The sequence below is a fragment of the Vigna angularis genome, chromosome 1, assembly GCF_016808095.1.
Source record: "Vigna angularis cultivar LongXiaoDou No.4 chromosome 1, ASM1680809v1, whole genome shotgun sequence".
NCBI lineage: Eukaryota > Viridiplantae > Streptophyta > Magnoliopsida > Fabales > Fabaceae > Vigna > Vigna angularis.
In genome coordinates this window covers 21,838,608-21,857,752 of record NC_068970.1, presented here as the reverse complement: position 1 = coordinate 21,857,752, position 19,145 = coordinate 21,838,608, and the positions used below count along the sequence as shown (strand labels likewise).

Below are 19,145 nucleotides of genomic sequence, written 5' to 3'. Positions count from 1 at the left end.
ATACTCAGATAAATCCGAGCATGAACGTCCAAATATGTGACTACTTGGAAAATTCAAGTAGAGTGTCTGAATGTGTGACTAGTCGATAAATTTGAACATAAGCGTTTGAATATGTGATTACTCAGTAAATCCAAGCATGAACATCCAAATATGTGACCATATAAAAGTTAAAAAATGTGACCAACTCGAGAAAAATTGAATATAATTTAAACGTCAAAAAACATGATATAAAGACTCAAAAATGTGATATCTCAATCATAAAATAAAAATAGCATACAAACTCGTTGATTTAATAACTTGAACCACTAACAATAATTATTAACTTTCAATATTAGAAACTTATGTATTTGCTCAACCCATATTTACAATATTATATTTTTAGTATTGCCCAAAAAGCTAAAGATTCGATCCATAAAATATATTAACTATCTTGAAATAAAGGAAAGATAATATATAAAAAAGATATATTATCTTATACTTAATAAAAACATAATTCAATTACAAGATTATATACATAATTCAATCCATAACTCTTTAATAATATCTATCTCTTATTTTTAGGCGTAAGATTATATACATAATTCAATTATAAGAACATAACTCATTAATAATATTTATCTCTTATTTTTAGGCCTAAAGTTATAAATATATACCAGCACACTAAGTATAATAATTTTATAATTGTATTTACTCCAAAACTCTTCCTAATTTGAATATCTGATAATCTTGCGTAAGATTATATACATAATTCAATTATAATAACATAACTCATTAATAATATTTATCTCTTATTTTTAGGCCTAAGGTTATAAATATATACCAGCACACTAAGTAAAATAATTTTATAATTGTATTTACTCAAAAACTCTTCCTAATTTGAATATCACATAATCTTTGCTGATAAATTTTTCTTACATTATAATTCGAAATTCAATCTTACATCAACCACTTAGTCAACCAGCTGGAAGACTATTTGATTAAATTAGGTGGGGACATGTATAAATTAGAATAATATATTTATATTTTGTTAATTTATTCTTCAATCATGAATAATGAGATAATATAGATTAAATAAATATTATAAAAGTTAACGTTCAATTTATTTTAATTAGAATGATATGATATAGTAAAATAATAAAATTATTAATATTAATATTTTATCAACTGACGTAGTTATTTTTTTATATATAAAGCAACATGTTTACTCTGATTAATACGAACTTATTACCATCACCTATAGACTCATTTATAAGAAAGAAAAAGAAAATATGTTCATTGTACTTAAATATAAAATTTTCAAACTTCCAAAGTTGAATCAATTTAAAAATACTTTTATATTCAATTCCAGGAATCACATCCAAGACTAATTCAGAGAATACACTCATGGAATCAGGAATATTAAATATACTCAACTACCATTTCTGTTATAGGTGAAACTAGTTAATTTTTTTAATATGAAATAAGAGGAAATATAACAAGTTTATTTCAATAATTGATCAAATATATAAATTTTTCCGTCCAAATTAAAGACAATCTTTACAACACTTCAACAATTACCGTCCAACGAGCCAACAGAAGAGTGCACATGGCTATGGATTTCTGTAGCAGTGATTCTGCAGTCATGGTGTTTGCTGAATAAGCTCCTGGCGAAGTTGGTTTCCTCTTCCATGGACAAAACTTGAGAATCAGTTTCAGTGTTTATCAAACATAGTTTTCTGCCAAATCCAAACCCCACCTATAAGTTAACGCTTCTGCAACACCAGGCTCAAACATGCAGGAATAAATTTTGAAGCTCATATCCAAACCCCACAATCTTCCTTTAACAAATTCAAAGACTTGGGATTTAGATCTTCCAATGCAATAGTTGTTGGAAGACCCAAGTATTTATGATGCTTTTACATTGCTTTGATACAGTAGCTCTCTCCTTGGATTATTGAAATTATAAATTTCAATAATTATTGGAAATATTGAAATGATTATCTTATAATAATTTCATGAAATAATTATTATGCAAATAATTGTATCAAATTGATCTTGTCTTGTCTTTATTTAAAAATAGAACAAAGATTAAAAAAAAATTATACTCTGCGTATCGATTTCTTTGTATTGGTCAAAATCTGTTCAAAATCATAAAATTATATGGGTCAAACTTTTTATCCAATAAGCTTCATTCACAATTTTATAATCTGAAATACCAATAAAAGAGAGTTTTGCTGGGAGTCGTACCATCTCTTTTACATATATGGTTGCAACAGCTGATTTTACAGAACAAAAGAGAACCCTACAAGAATACTTGTCTTGAGGGTGGACATCCTTGAAGGAACTTAGAAATGATCATAATCATGCAAAACTGGTATTTCAGCTCCACATAGTCGTTATGAAAGAAAGTTGGATGAAGGCGGATTTATGAATCATCCATTCTCTTCCATTATTTATTCCTAGACTTTGAAGAAGCCCATCCAAAGTAACCGCAGTTTGCCTCAGGATTAGACGCAGGGCCCTGTAAGTGGAAATCACGTTAATATTCACCACCTACTATATAGGCTGGTGTTACTGAAATTAAGAAATGACAAACCCAAAAAACACAAGGTCAAACAGAAAAATATAATATAATAACCCCGTGCATACTCGTAACAAGCTCAAAGATAGATCATTAAAACAAGTAACGCTTACTATTTTTCTTGACGTATTATATGGTGCAAGTATGCTAGCTCTTATACAAGACTGAATCCTCATTTTGGTCCTAATATATATGACCTTTCAATTTAGTCACTAAAACTAAATTGCTGCATCCTGGTAAACTCTAATGGGTTTATGAATCTAGTTTACTAAGCATCTACAAATTTTCATAAACTATTGAGTTTGACAACCTTGAAATCAACTAAAAGATCAATGCTTTTTTAATTTTAAGAGGTGACTTAAGTTCTTAGATTGACAGATGGATTGAGTTGAGTCCTCCCAAAACTAGAGTTCAATGCAAAAAACTAATTGTCAGAGTAAGATGCATAATCAATGCCTAAAACCACTCAATGGAAACAAATTACCTCAGCGCGAGCACAAACATAGAATCTGCGGCCAAAATTTGGTCCTTGTTTTTTCACCACCCGAGCTATACAAGGTTCCTTATGGCCCTTGCAAATAGGTATGCTATTCTGCATCAACTGTTGTATTCGTTGCCACTCTAATGAAGCCAGATTACTCTTTTCTTCCTTTATGGAACTATCCTTTGGCCCAGCTAAATCCTGATCACGTGCATCAGTATCCAACGAACATTGCTTGGGACTGATACTGTGATCAGACACTGTAGGAGTTTCATGTAACTGAGGGTTGGGTTGAGAAGGTTCATCCTGACTAGTTGAGCAATCAGTATACGAGGAGCCATTGATGTCATTGTCAAGATTTGTACTTCTCTGGAAAAATGACCGAAGTGAGAGCTGGGACGATTGACTATTTCTAGCTTTTTTGTTGGGTTTTTTACACTTGTGCATTATTGATTTTTCACTTTCATTCACTGATTTAGAAACAGCCTCCTGAGAAGAGCCTCCGGAAACTTCATTTGGTTTCAAAATGCTACCTTTATAAACTTGTCTTGGAAGAATTCGACATTCATTTGGACTGGTTGCAGATGAAGCAGCTCTGTTAACTGGTTCTTCTCCCTCATAAGTACTATGGATTGCAATGTCTTCATGTGCCATCTTGCATGATTTAATTTGTTCAGAAACTTTCCTTTTCATCAACACTGACACTGCAAGAAAAGGTTCAGAAACAAAAAATTGTGTATAAAGAGAGTCTAATCCAAAGAAGAAACGATGTTTGGTACCCAGAGTTTGTTGTATGCCGTGAACCATGGGAACATATCTAGCAGATAAGGAAGGAGTACTGTGCAGAGAGACCTCAGAAATTTCATGTAAAGACACAAAAACTGGAGCATGATCAGATCCTTCCAGTTTAATGCTGCGCCCTTCCTTCCACCTATGGGCACTGAGCAGATCATGCAACTAAGTTATATCCCAACCTTGAGGAAGACACATGCAGCACAAATGCATTCAAATATTGATCCATTTAACAGAGTAAAGGTGAATAACCACAGTATGAGTTGAAAACAAAATAAAAAACCCATTAAAGAAATATGTTAAGAAGTGGACTTTTAAATTAACTCAATCTTTGTAAGGTAAGGTTTTTATCCATAAATTGACCTTATCTCTAATCAAAGTATGACTTCCAATAAAATACAAAGGAGAACTATGAAAAGAGAAAAATAAAACAAGTTACGAAAGTAGCAAGACCATCTTTGCAAATTTCATAAATGTGTAATATCAAATTATCCAAAACACAAGGGCATGTTAAGTTTCACCAAGTACATGACATTTACATCAATAAAAATAACCATCTAGGTTCACAGGAAAAAGAGCTTAGGATTCCACATACAAGGCTTGCATAATACCTCGGAGTGCTTTCAGGCTTACACCGTTTGTACTGTGTCAGAATGTCACATTCCTTGACATGACATCTTACAAAACTATGCCATTGCAGGTCATCTGATTCATGTAGGCATGAACCAGAAAACAGTATATGGTCAATTCTACTCCCAAAGTTGAATACTTCAGCACCTGTACTTTGCGACCAACAGGTGTATGCTTCCCTTCTGCATACAATCTCGAAGTGTACATATATGACTTAACAAAATTAATACTGATCATATTAAAGGTGTGATCCCATATTGAAAACACCATGTAACATTTGAAAAGACAAGAAGGGAAATATGGAGGATGGCACATTACTAGCCAGTAGCCGCATGGACGAAAAATGTTTCAAACAAAAGACTAAATATAAGATTAAAAGTTAAAACATAGTTTATTATTTAAGAAAAAAAATTCTTGTAATCTGAATTTCAAAAAAGACTACTTCAATATGAAAGTAAAAATAATATAATCCCATATTAAATATATATATTCCCATAAAAATAAAAAAAATATGATACGATAAGTATCAATGAATATCATTAAATTTTCAAGGAGAAAGCTACAGATCATATTTGATATTTAGAAATACAGAGTATCCATACCTGTCAGGATGTTTAGCTCTGAAGGCATCACAAAATTGACCGCCGTTTTCAATTAACATTGATTTGAACCATTTTCTAAATCTTCATATAAATTCAGGAAAAAAAAATTAAGACAACTAATAGCATGTGAGATTTAACACCACAAAAGATGCTTCATAGAATTTGGGTAGAAAACTCACTCATTATTTTCAAAATCAGCTCCTGCATCACATCGATCAATTGCAAATGGGGCAATATTGAGATCACCAACAACACATATTCTCCTTCCTTGATGCAGGAGAGACTCCCATCTTTTCTATTAAAGAGACTATCGACATCAATCAACCAGAAAACAAGAGAAATGGAAATTTTCAGTTTTGTAAAACTTAACAGAGGCACAAGAAATGAACATCAAAGATAAACTACAATATTCATGTCCTATATTTTTAAGGGTAGATTTTCTTCTTTTGATATTTAGGGTTCATTGAATCATATTAATTTACAGGAAAAACAAAATAAATAGTTATAATACTACTTTTAAAAAACTAGCTTTATAGTTTCTTACTCTCTGCTCTGAACACGTTTTGATGGACAGACAATATTCCTGTCAAATTTTCTTAGCAATGATGCAATTGGATGAACGTATTCAAACTTTTCAAACATACATTCTAAATATAATTATTAACTACTGAATTTGGTTAAATAACTTAATGATTCCATTAACATATGAACATTTCAAATACCTTTAATACGCTGTAAAATTTTTGCTTAAACTGAATCCTCTCGGTGTCATCACTTGCAGCTCGAGGCCCATACACATTGAAAAGAACTGAACAGAATTGAATACAGGTATCCAATATGTCAAAAAATATATATATACTTATTTTTCGAATCACACTAATGTATCATGCTTCACACAACTGGTTTCAATTTTTTTCCTCCTATACTAACCAAAGTGAGTGTGATCCGTGATAATGCATCGCCCCTCACTATCAAGACTTATAAGCTCATCTTTTGAAAATTCCTTTAGATCATCTGTCATGAACGGCAATTCATCTTTGCTAGTTTGAGAGTTTTCCAGAAGTCCAGTAAAGCCTTCCTCTGCTGCTAGTGGCAATGCCACTTCATTACTAGAAAATGCTGATTTTACACGACAAAACGTAATAACGCCTGCACACTCAACACAATATATTGAGTCAGAAGTATGATTTAGATACTTTGTAGCACCCTCTTTCAAAAAAGTCTTTACAGTTGAATAAAATTTATTAAAAATTACAAAATTGTGGAATCTCACTTCTTATCAAGTAAGTTTCAGTCATATGATAATCTAATTTTGTTTTTGGTTTCCCACAAGTTTCATCCTTTTAGGCAATCCTGTTTGAGACAAGGTGAGTTACCTAGAAGCTAGAAACTTGTCTCACCATGATGGTGGAGACTAGTCCCTTAAACTAGAACAAACCTTAAGGTATCATAATTTTGTAATTCTCTTTAAGAAGTAATACACTCTTCTTCCACTTTCTTTTATTAAACAAAATTTATTGAAAATTACAAAATCAGGACAAAATAATTAACTAATTGTGTGACCCACTAAATTTCGTGATTTCTAATCCACGAGAGGGAGAGAGAGAAAGAGAAAGAGTTCAAAAGAGTGTGCTAATAACATATTTTTCTTATCAATATATTTTTAAACAATAAAAAAGGACGTATTTGACATGTTAATCAGCATTGATACATAAACCACAAAGAAGCAATAATATAATCTTGAAAAAAGAAAATAGGAAACTATGTAGGCTATTTTTAGAATGAATGAGAGAGGGGAGGGGTTACCGGAATAGCCAGTTCGGCCCTTCTGGGAGGTGCGGGTGCAGGAAAAGAAGGATTCGTAACCGTCCGCCATGATCAAGTCCGCCGTAAGTTCCTGTCTCCGAAGTTTGGTCTCCTGAAAACAAAGGATGTCGGCGTCGAATGAATTTAGCAGATTCCGGAGCGACCCGAACTGCGATATGCGCTGTCTCAGGCCATTCACGTTGTAACTCACCATCTTCATTCTTTCACCCTATCTTCTTCTCAGTCACAATTTACAATTTAGGTTTCCAATTTCCTTTCTTCTTTCTTCTTTTCTTTAGCCCATCGTGTTCTTTCCTCCCCCTGGTACGCAATTGCATAAACAGTTTATTTCTTCATTTTTTCTTCTTCTTCCTACATAGAAAATATAAAAGCAGTGGAATTCCAAATATTTTTGTACTATATTGTCTTTTTAGTTTAGGCTTAGAGTTAAACATATTCGTAAATCAAATTTCTTTTTATAATTGTAGTTAGGTTCAATGTTTCAGTGTCGCTATTTTCTTACCGAATCTTTCAAATCCTAATTTTTTCGTCAAATTAATCAGACGACATTAAGTATTGTATCACTTAATATGTTAACAGTATTTTTTAATACATTAAAAATGTAGATGAATTTTATTATTTTAAATTTTAAATTAAAAAATTTAATTAAAAAAAATGGAAATTCAATTACAGAAAATCCCAAATTCTCTGTAATTCAAATATATTTAATTTAAAATTTAATAAATATTTAGTTTAATTTAATATTTAATATAATTTAATATATATTAATATTTTAATATTTTAAAAATATTTTTTAAATTAAAACAAGTAAAATACATTTAAAATAATTAAAAAAATGAAATAAAATAAAATAAAAAAGTTAAAAGGAGAGAAAAGGTAAAGTGAATTAGGAATTATGTTAGAAATGTCAACAGATTTCTAAATCTTTTTAATTTGTTTTTAATTTTTTTTTTAATTTAAAATTTATTAAATATTTAGTTTAATTTAATATTTTAATATAATTTAATATATATTAATATTTTAAAATATTTCTTGTTAAATTAAAATAAATTAAAGACATTTAAAAAAATAGAAACGAAAAAATAAAAGATAAAAAAAAAGTTAAAAGTAATAGAAAATGGTAGTCATATTTGAAAATTGTGTTTAGGCTTTTACAATTCATTTGAAAATATATAGAGATATTAAAATTCGTCCAACTTTTCATCGGATTTTGAAAGCTAATAAAAGTTTTTTTTTAATAAATTTCAAAATTTAGTTAAACGAATTTCAAAATTCATTCCTTCGTTAAATAAATTTTGAAATTTGTCACTTTTGAATGAATTTCAAAACTCGTTTAAGAGTTTCGGATTTAGAAATAATTTCGATTAAGATTTTAATGAATTCGAAATCAATCTAATTTTAATTGAATTTTAAAATTCATTTAAGTTTTTAAACAAATTTTAAAATCTGATTAAAGTTCAACTGACCTTGTGCAACTTTCAATTTTTGAACTTTCATGGGTGAAGTGGAGTCAAAATGTAGAATAAGAAGTGTGTGTCGTGGTGGATATGTGTGGAGTCAAAATGCAGAAGAACCTTTAGAGGTGCAAAAGGTTAGGGTTTACAAAAAGGAGTTTGTGTCATGGTTGATGGGTGTGTGAGTTTATTAGGTCAAAGAAAAAGTTAAATTCTTTTACCTAATTTAAAAATATTTTAACCAAGGCTAGTTTTGGTATTTTTAGAAAAGTTAGAGGTGTGGGGAGAAGCACCCATGATTTTTTCACACCACAATCTTAGACATGCATTAGAATCAAGGACTAAATAGAATATAGGTAGAGATTGTAGCAAGAAAGAGATAATAATTAACATAGTGATGTGCATTATTAACCATGAATATCAACAAGGGTGTTCTTAGTGTGCCCTTTATTTAGAGCATGTGTTAATATTTTTCTTATGTGTCATTTTGTTTACTCATTTAGTTTTATTAAGTATTTATATGTAATTTGCCAAAAAACTTTGTAGCTCAATCTAGGCTCTTGAAAAAATTATTTCGCCTTCATCATGCTTTTTACCTTCAGTTCCTCAAGAAGTCTCATGACGAACTTTGTCAAATGGTCAAAAACCATGTTATCAATGTGGAGTTTGGTCCAACGCTCTGATGAACAATAGTGTCAATTGTTTTGAAGATCAAGTGTCACCTCCACTAACTCCTTCACAACAAAGTTCAAATATGTTCTTGGCAAAGTTTCACTAATGCAAAATAGACATATTATAATAGAATATTAGAGCGGTTGTAGTGAGACAAATGTAATCAATAATGCAGTAACGAACAAATAATAGTTGGGATGGGTCTTCGTTTGGAGTTATAACCACAAGCTCATAATAAATAGACATATTTACCTCTTGTTTGTCATACTCTATTTAAACTCGAGAAAAAGAGTTTTTGTGAAAGTCGACGCAAAATGAAAGTACTACAAGAATACTCTTCAAATATTAAGTGTCTTGTGTCAATCGAAGATTTGAAACTTGTTGGCTTAAAATTTCATGATTGTCATGTTCTCATGCGACAACTTCTCTTAGTGGATATTTGTGGCATCTTACCTGAAAATGTAAGATATGTCATCGCTCGTCTTTTCATGTTTTTCAATAATATTTCTCATAAAGTAATAGAGCGTGACACATTGGATGACTTGGAAAATGAAGCTATCTTTGTCTTAGAGATGAACTTTCTTCCTTCATTTTTTGACATCATGGTTCATTTAATAGTTCATCTAGTGAGAGAAATTAAAATATGTGGACCTGTGTTTTTAAGATGAATGTTCCTAGTTGAGTGATATATGAAAATATTTAAGGGGTATGTGAAAAATTCATATCGTCCAGAAGCATTTATTGTTGAGAGACAAACGACATGTGTGTCTATTACTAACATTGGAATTCCTTGCATGTTTGGTTTTAGTAGCATGGGACTTTTTCTTTTTTGTAATTTTTTCAACTGTTGATTGCAACCTTTTTGTCCTGGGTCGGCCTTTGCGTTTGACAGCTACAGGACTGCGCACAAGTAAGCCATCAATTTCACAGCTAGGTTGAACCTCTTCATTACAATGCAGACGTCCATCCATGTGAGATGCATCATTGACCATCGACAATGTCGTTGATGTACATACACCCAATGTTTTGGCTATACAGTTTAAATCCGAAAGCAAGTTATCAGATGCAGTCTCAGAATCACAAGCAACCTCTGCGATGTCATAGAAACGCTTACACAAAGCTTGGTATCTTTGCATCTTAGGGTCTTCAATGTTGTTGGTGTAAGATGCTTTAATGAGAGTATGTCTTCTACGGACATTTTTGCTCCACCTACGCAAAACATATTTTGTTGGTACATTACGCACATCTTCATGCCCTAGGACCAATAAGGAATGTCTACACAAGATTCCCCTAAACTCAAATAGTTGGCAACTGCAGTGAGTGTCGGTTGTCACAGGATCAAAGATGCTCCCCTTAATGAACTTTTGAAGAAGGATATGCCATTCAAATGGGATGAGAAACAAAGTCTAGCTTTTGAGACCTTAAAGCATAAGTTAACACATGCACCCATTCTACATTTACCTAATTTTTCCAAAGCTTTTCAAGTAGAATGTGATGCTTCTGGGGTAGGAATAGGCGCTGTTCTTATACAAGAAGGTCATCCAATAGCTTATTTTAGTGAAAAACTTAGGGGACCTACTTTGAACTATCCTACCTATGACAAAGAACTTTATGCCCTCATTCGAGCATTGAAAACTTGGGAGCATTACTTAGTGTCTCAAGAGTTTATAATAAACACTGACCATGAATCTCTCAAGTATCTAAAAGGGCAAGGAAAGTTGAACAAGCGACATGCAAAGTGGATTGAGTACCTTGAGCAGTTTCAATACGTCATCAAACATAAAAAGGGGAGTACTAATGTTGTTGCGGATGCTTTATCTAGACGACATGCATTGTTAGTTACTCTAGGATCCCAAATATTAGGTTTTGATGACATTAAACAACTTTATGAATCTGATCCTACCTTTGCATCTACTTATGCATCTTGTCTTAAGAAGCCATTAGATGGATTTTATATTTCTGAGGGGTATCTTTTTAATAAAGGAAAACTATGCATACCCCAAGGATCTATTCGAAAGCTTCTTATCAAAGAAAGTCATGGTGGAGGACTCATGGGCCATCATGGAGTTGATAAAACTCTTCATACTTTGAAAAGCAAATTTTATTGGCCACACATGAGAATAGATGTCCAAAAGCATTGTTCTAGTTGCATAGTTTGTTTACAAGCTAAGTCTAAAGTAATGCCTCATGGACTCTATCTTCCTCTTCCCATAGCTAGTACCCCTTGGGAAGACATTAGTATGGATTTTATCTTAGGTCTACCCAGAACTCAAAAGGGCTTTGATTCTATCTTTGTGGTGGTTGATCGATTTAGTAAAATGGCTCATTTTATACCTTGCCACAAAGTAGATGATGCTAGCTATATAGCAAAACTCTTCTTTAAAGAAGTTGTTAAATTGCATGGTTTACCCAAAACTATAGTTTCTGATAGAGATGTTAAGTTTCTTAGCTACTTTTGGAAAACACTTTGGGCTAAGCTAGGAACTAAACTACTATTTTCTACTACATGTCACCCACAAACTGATGGGCAAACAGAAGTAGTAAATAGGTCTCTATCTACTCTATTACGGGTAATGTTGAAGGGCAATATTAAAAATTGGGATGATCATCTACCTCATATAGAGTTTGCTTATAATAGAGTAGTTCACAAAACTACTAAACTTTCTCCTTTTGAGGTTGTTTATGGTTTTAACCCTCTCACACCTCTTGATCTACTTCCCCTTCCAGAAACATCTTCTTTTCTTCATAAAGAAGGTCTTTCTAAAGCGGAGTTCATCAAAAAGTTGCATGAAAAGGTTAAAACACATATTGAAAAACAAACTCAAAAGTATTCTGAATACAACAACAAAGGGAGAAAACAAGTACTCTTAAAAGAAGGAGACTTAGTTTGGCTTCACTTGAGAAAGGATAGATTTCCTTCTCAACGCAAATCCAAATTAAGCCCTAGAGGTGATGGTCCTTTCAAAGTGATCCAGAAGATAAATGATAATGCATATAAGTTAGACCTTCCTGAAAGTTATGGTGTCAGTCCTACTTTTAACATTTGTGATCTAATTCCTTTCCTAGGAGATGCCCAACAGGGTTCCCAAGATCTGGGGACAGATCTTTTTCAAGAGGGAGGGACTGATGGAGGACCATCCAAGCTCAACATAGGACCTTTAACAAGAGCCATGTCTAAGAAAATCCAAGAGGAAGAGGGAGCACTAACTACTTTGCTCTTATGGAGTATTAATTACTAAAATCTTCCTCCTCTTTAAATAACTTTACATTGTTTTGTAGGTCATTAAATAAAGCTTGGCAAAACAATTGGAGGAGTAACCAAGCAAGGAAAAGCAAAGGAGATAAAATTGAAGATGTTGCTGTTACGCTCAGATACATGAACACTGCAGACAGCAACTCCATCTTCCTCTGCAGTTCTGCTTAGCTGGCAAACTTAGCTTGCTTCCCAAGCTTCTTTTCATTGTATCACGTGCCTTTAGAATAGCTTGCATCACACGTCTTAGAAGTTCTCCTTCATCTATAAATAGGGGGCTTCATCCTTTGTAAATTCAACTTTGAATTGATAATGATATGCTGTTGAGATTTCTCCAGACATTCTTTCAGAGTTCAAACACTTTGTGCCTATTCTGCACATTCTCCTCTAGCTTCCTTCCCTCTTGGAAGGCTTTCGGAGCTTGAGATTCCTTGATCTACTCATACATCTTCATTGAAACATTCATCAAACACTTACCGTGCCTCATCGTCATCCAACTAACCGCTGCCTTCTCTGGTTTTGGAAGTGCTCGTGATTGAATTGCAAGGATGCTTCCATCACTCACCCTCCCATATGAAGTCTTCTTTAACAGTGTACCTAGTTATTGTACCTTCTTTTGTCATGTTTTTTATGAAGCAGTTCATGCGTGACCGAAATTCGTTTTGAACTTCCACAAATTTTGCCTGTGTGTACTCGGTTTGGTATTGTCTTTCAATAAGAGATTGAGATCCACATGGTAGAGTCGTATTCATTGAAGAAAAATCGGCCTCAAGTTCTTTTTGCGCTTTTTGTCGTAGGGCGTTATCGTACTGCTGCACAAATTGTTGAAGTGTTGTACTTGAATTTATGAATCCATCAAAGAATGCATTCATGCCCTCACTTCGTTGGGTAGTTGACATTCCCGCCCAAAATTGATGTTTCATATAACAAGGAACCCATCGTTGTCTATCTGCATACAATGAATTTAGCCAATCATTATTCTCTAACCCTTGACATGACATTAAATTTGCCCAGCCTAACTCAAAGTCTTCATAACTGACTGTGTCATACACAAGCCTCTTAAGTTCAGTTTTTATTGCTTTATAGCATTTGTAGCCTTGCAACTTCTCAGGTATTTTTTTCATTATGTGCCACAAGCACCAACGGTGTTTTGTGTTTGGAAACACAACATTTATGGCATTGGACATTGCCTTGCATTGATCAGTCATGATACCTTTAGGAGCCTTGTTTGACATACATCTAAGCCAAGTTGAAAATAACCATGTGAATGTCCTAGTGTCCTCTGCAGAAGTCAAAGCACAACCCAGTAATATTGAATGACCATGATGATTAACACCAACAAATGGTGCAAATGGCATATCATATTTGTTTGTTAGGTAGGTTGTGTCAAACGACACAACATCACCAAAATCTACACATGCTGCGCGACTTCGTGCATCGGCCCAAAAGACACTGCTTATTCGGTTCTCGTCGTCCATTTCCATATCATAGAAAAAATCATTGTTTAATTCTCTCATTCTTGAAAAATATCTTAAAAGTGTTTGGCCATCACCTTCCTTACAAAGAGTTCTTCTCTGCTGCCCAATGTAATTACGGGCATCACGTTCCACGAATTGCATATTTTCAAACCCACCGGCCTCATTCACCAAAGATATGATACTTTTGTTAATGCGAACACCAGAATTATCATTGATATTAAGGGTGTGCTTCACATGCATATTAATTCTTCGATTACCACGTATAAGGTTGGAGTTATTTGGACACATGTCATGGCTGTGTTCAATAACAACTGTTCTTACCTGCCATCTTCCTTCTTTCATAACAACAGTTATTCCAGCTGGACATTGGTTTTTCTGACTTGGCTGGGTTTTCCATTCTGGAGCAATGGAAGATAGGTACTTCCCTTCCCTAGAGCAAACTAATTTAAGGAAGATTAAGTCGTTGTTCTTATTTCTCCTAGAAGTCCTTATCCGAACACCAAAACCACTCCTCACAGCATAGTCAGTGTAAAAACTTTTAACCTCTTCAATTGTATCAAACCACATATGAATTTTAGGGACAATATCATTCACATTCTCAGTGGAATCGTTGTTCACCGCACAAGCTACTTCTTCAGACGCCATAATACGTGACAAACACATTCAAAAGCAACGCCTAGTCCAACATGACATGGACGTCAAAGGTTAATGAAAGCAATCATTAAAACATGACAACAACATATTTGGTATTCCGGGACCACTAATGTTCATGCCCACACTTTCTCATAACGACAAATTTATTGTATTTGCAACTTTCAAACAATATTGTAACAAAAGCCAATATTTTTCTTTGTTCAATCAACCAGAAAATAACTCTTTAATAGAAGGCATAACATTTGAAATCAGTAAAACATTAACTTACTAAGAGAAGGAACGTCCTTTCACAACCGCTTCAATAAATGGCCTTCAATATCCCACCAAGGTCCAACGGCCAAGCTCCTGGGGATTAAATGCTCTTCAATGTCTAAACAACTTGCTGGGATTAAATGCTCTTCAATGTCTTACCAACTTCATACACGGAAGCTGTTGCTTTCGGCCATCCTGTAATTCTTGAATGAGAAAAGGTGAGTAATGCAAACAAAGAAATTAATCACAAAAGGTCGGGTTTATTTGGCTTTATACTGCATTAAATGGAAGTTGGTGGATGGGCGGGAAACTTCAACGGCTGGAACGCCTAAACATTAATTGCATGACAAGCCAATTAAGGGTTTTAGCTGCACAAACGTCATTTCAAAATAATATAATATTATTATATGATTATTCAATTGTTAAGTTATCCCTGCGTCAATTGTGTTAAAAAAGTTTCAAGTGTAATTATGGCGATTTAAGTCAATATTATAATATTATATTCCTCTATATAATACAGCTTTCGATTTCCTATTGGCATAGGTCTTCAAAGTAGTTTGGACGTCAGGTACAGTTGCTTATCCTTTAACTACAAGTTTTGTGTTTTTTCGTTGGCCCATGCATAACCTAATTCGTTTTCAACGATGCAGTTTGAAAGAATGGAGCCATGGGAGGGACTTGATATAGACGACAGTTACCTCAAAGCATTCTTAAAAAAGTGCAACTCAACTGCAACGTTGATACCAGGACCTGCTGGAAATGTACAAGCGGCCATGCTAAACAGGCAAAGAGATGAACCAAAGTCAACACAGGAATTTGTTAATGACATTGCAAAGGCAACATTTGATCGAGATTTTAAATCTAATCCTTGGATATGGGCTGAGAAGTTTATTAAACACCATGGTCAACTTTTTCATTATCAGTGGACACGGTTATATAGTTTAAATGTTGAATGTTTTCAATAAGAATGGTATGATATTGTTTGCAGGACTTGTACAAGATGGCAACATTAACAACGTCACCCAACTAGAACGCGTTAAGTCAATGCATGTGCTTCCATTTGTAGCATGCATTGTTAAAGAGTGCAACCCAAATGGATTGGGTGACATGAAAATTGTTGTCAAGGTCAATCACTAACAGGATTGAACTGCCACACTGTCTACATTGTTAACTTTGTTAAAAGCGTGGTATGTTAACTTTTTCGGTATTCCTTCCTAACAGGATCAAAATACCTCATTGTCTGCTTCGGTTCACAACAAAGTCCTTCTGCATCCAGAGTTTGGGCCGGATATAGGAGTTGGTGCTGTGTTATTATTGCAAAGTGTAAACCAACTACAACTTCTAATTATAACCTTTAAGAATCATGCATGACATTCACTTATTCGTTGCTTTAAAATGTTATACATGTCTTTACGCACAGGTTGGTGCATTGAGTCCTTTTGGCAGGATTTACTATTTGAATATAACAGTCCGGAACGTTGTGAAGGTAATATCGCCAACTCATAACTAAATCCTAATTATTTTGTTGTTTACGTACGGGCGTCGTATTGTTAAATTGACTTTAACCAATGTGTAGGTCTTCAAAGCTGACATAGGTCCTCCAACTGAGGAACTACTTAACGCTTCATCAAGACCTGTGATTCGACCCAACCCATGTGCCCAAAACAACAACAAAAACAAAGATGTTGGTCCATCTGAAAAGGCTTGTCCTTCTGGCTCTAATAATAAAACAACAACCCCCATGGAAGATTGATGAGCGTTTACAAATTAACGTTATGTTTGTATTTCAAGCATTAGTTAACATAAATATTAGTTATGTTTTGTAACGTACTGTATGCACTTATTTCAATATCAATGAAGGTTACCTATTCACAATTGAAAGAAAAGAATAACCATAATTTACATTCGACATCATTGTCACCCACCTTACCTAGCCTTGCTTTGCTTTCAACATTTGCTATTGGATCCATCCGACATCGTTCATGTCAAACAAATTGAGCTGAATTCATATCTAGAAGGCCTGTATGCAAGGACAACATACCCAACAACCAAGTCGTCCGTCCAAATCATCCCACAAAACCCCACTTCATCGAACGAAATAGACGACATACTAAGGAAACTTGTTAGTCCCTGATGCGAACGTTTTCTTGTTAAACATTTACGCACATTCTGTTTTCCGTCATGCTGTTACAATTAAATTTGGCTAATGTGTTCGACTTCTACGTAATTTCCAAACAATTATTTAATGATCTTCACTGGTATCAATGGCTAAATAAGTGGGTACTTAGGTTTCACTTTTTGCACAAACATGCGAGCTTCGTACACCACAGTCATTTAGGGGTGCCTAATGTCCTCACATATCATTCGTTGTGTTTGTCATTAATTTCGAAACAATTATTTCTTAATTTATTAACAAATTCGTGCCACTGGAAGCTCAATTGCTAACGCTACACCTGCACCACCAGAACGGGTACCAAAGGGTAAATAAGTGGGGACTTATATATAACTTTTTGCACACAAAGGCGAACTTCATACACCACAGTCATTTAGGGATGTCTAATGTCGTCTAGGTCATGTGTTGTATTTGTCATTAATTTTTAAACAATTATTTGGGAATGTATTAACTAACAAATTCGTTCCACTCCAAGGTCAATTGGTAATGCTCCAGCTGCACGACCGCAACTGCTACCAATGGTTAAATAAGTGGGTACTTAGGTTGAACTTTTCCCACACAAATGCGAACTTCATTCACCACACTCATTCAGGGGTGCCTAATGTCTCTCCCTCATTGGTTGTGTTTGTCATTGATTTCGATACAATGATTTGTCAATTTATTAACAAAATCGTCCCACACCAACCTCAATTGGTAACGCTCCAGCTGCAGGACCAGAACTGTTACCAAAGTCAAAATAAGTCGTTACTTTGGTATAATTCTTTCGACACACAGGACCAGTACCTACCTGGATAAAACGTTTTGCACGTGAAAGTCAAATAACTTCAAATAACTTAATTTGAACTACCAAATATATTTCTCAAAATTTTCAAAATTCAGATTGGATGTGCAACCAATACATAAATATCAAATGTATCAACAACTGTTCAAACATCATTAATCCCCTATATTCTACAACATGCCTAAATGTTCTAACACTTGATTCCTCCGCACGTTGTCGACATCCAAAATCCATTGACAAACATAATGCTCCCTAACTTGTTGTAGTTCTTCCTGCAAACACAATAATGCATAAAACATTAATCCAATGCAACATTTGTATCAAAGATGCACAACATAGAAATATAGACAGCTTACAGTTGTGTAACTGGGCATTGTCTTTCTTTCATATTTGTCAATGCCATCCCACAACTCCATAATTTTCAAAACAATTACTCCACAATCAAATCTACGTCAAAACAAGTCCAACAACGCCAGTATGATATTTAACATATGAATTATACAATAAAATATTATACTTACAAAAATGAACATTACAAACATACTTGTTTGGTTGGATTGGAGTATGCAAGTGTTGTACCTCCAATGATGGTCTGTTGTCTTTCGCACAATTCAACAAATGTCCAAAAAGCAATGCAAGATTATGTGCCTGGAAACAACAAACTTCCCTTATAAATTTGGAATCACAAAGTAAACATCAATTACTATACATACAATGACATTGTCAATCTTTTGTCGTTCCTTTCTTTTGTGCCCAAAAGAGTCCAGTGCAAACATTTCCAATGATGGAATCTTCACAGCGTAGCACCACCAATGCCCGTCATGGATAATTGGGACAAACAACTACAACAAAAATAATATCACACCATCAACTACGAATAACCATAAACATACTCTCCAAATTACTTAAATGAAATGTAATTGCACTAACAAATTCGGCATTAACAATGTCATCAAATCCGATGATATTAGACTAGAAGTAGTGAGAGAAGTCATTCAATGTCCAAACTTTGCGATTACTCTTTCTCTTTCTTGACTCACTTAAAACATGGGTCTGCAAGGAACTGACACGGTTAGCTTTCATTTCTCACTTAAAACATATCCTTTTCACTACTCCAGTACTCCTTCTTTCAAAGAACATGAACACTGATGTGGCAAACAAAATCCCCTACACAACCAACAACTTCTTAATACTATACAATTCAACTGACATAAAAAATAAATCATAAATTCACACACCAAATTTGATTATTACCGTGTTGCCAACCTGCATCCTAGGTCCAAAAGAATAACACTCTTGGGTTCCAAATGTTTGACCGCAAATTTCAGAAACAACCCTTGAAACAAAAATATGACATAAGTCAACATGTTTCATCATCACAGTATTAATAAATCGAATTTAATAATTGTCAAATTGTCAAATTCATTACCTCCAAGGAAGTTTAAACAGAATAACCATGTTGTACAACTGTGTTCGATTTACATTCAATAAATTATCATCCTCAGTGTCATCATGTACTGGCACAGTGCTTACAAC

At 33.8% G+C, this 19,145-nt stretch overlaps 3 protein-coding genes across 6 annotated transcripts; 1 reads left to right on the top strand and 2 right to left on the bottom strand.

Annotated features, from left to right (window-relative positions):
• Positions 1-1,494: 1,494 nt before the first annotated feature.
• LOC108323322 (DNA-(apurinic or apyrimidinic site) endonuclease 2) lies at positions 1,495-7,276 on the bottom strand. 4 transcript variants are annotated; one of them, XR_001831659.2, is made up of 10 exons: positions 6,872-7,276; positions 5,996-6,214; positions 5,788-5,873; positions 5,245-5,360; positions 5,066-5,146; positions 4,445-4,645; positions 3,821-3,981; positions 3,045-3,745; positions 2,227-2,500; positions 1,495-2,117 (listed from the first exon to the last, which is right to left on the bottom strand). XR_001831659.2 is itself a non-coding variant. In XM_017555745.2 (9 exons), exons 1-9 carry the CDS (start codon positions 7,089-7,091, stop codon positions 2,429-2,431), a joined length of 1,857 nt encoding a protein of 618 aa, XP_017411234.1. In that variant the 5' UTR covers positions 7,092-7,276; the 3' UTR covers positions 2,119-2,428. The 4 variants fall into 4 exon arrangements, 2 of the variants coding, with proteins under 2 accessions (XP_017411234.1, XP_017411249.1); XR_001831660.2 differs by having other exon boundaries at positions 1,496-1,715; XM_017555745.2 differs by lacking the exon at positions 1,495-2,117 and having other exon boundaries at positions 2,119-2,500.
• A 2,461-nt stretch (positions 7,277-9,737) lies between these two features.
• Positions 9,738-14,394, bottom strand: LOC108328609 (protein FAR-RED IMPAIRED RESPONSE 1-like). Its single transcript, XM_052880072.1, has 2 exons — positions 12,837-14,394; positions 9,738-10,273 (listed from the first exon to the last, which is right to left on the bottom strand). The coding sequence occupies exons 1-2, from the start codon at positions 14,392-14,394 to the stop codon at positions 9,738-9,740; spliced, it is 2,094 nt and encodes a 697-aa protein (XP_052736032.1).
• Positions 14,395-15,299: 905 nt separating this feature from the next.
• LOC108328619 (uncharacterized) lies at positions 15,300-16,408 on the top strand. Its single transcript, XM_017562507.1, has 5 exons — positions 15,300-15,558; positions 15,644-15,780; positions 15,877-15,978; positions 16,076-16,141; positions 16,232-16,408. Exons 1-5 carry the CDS (start codon positions 15,300-15,302, stop codon positions 16,406-16,408), a joined length of 741 nt encoding a protein of 246 aa, XP_017417996.1.
• Positions 16,409-19,145: the final 2,737 nt, after the last annotated feature.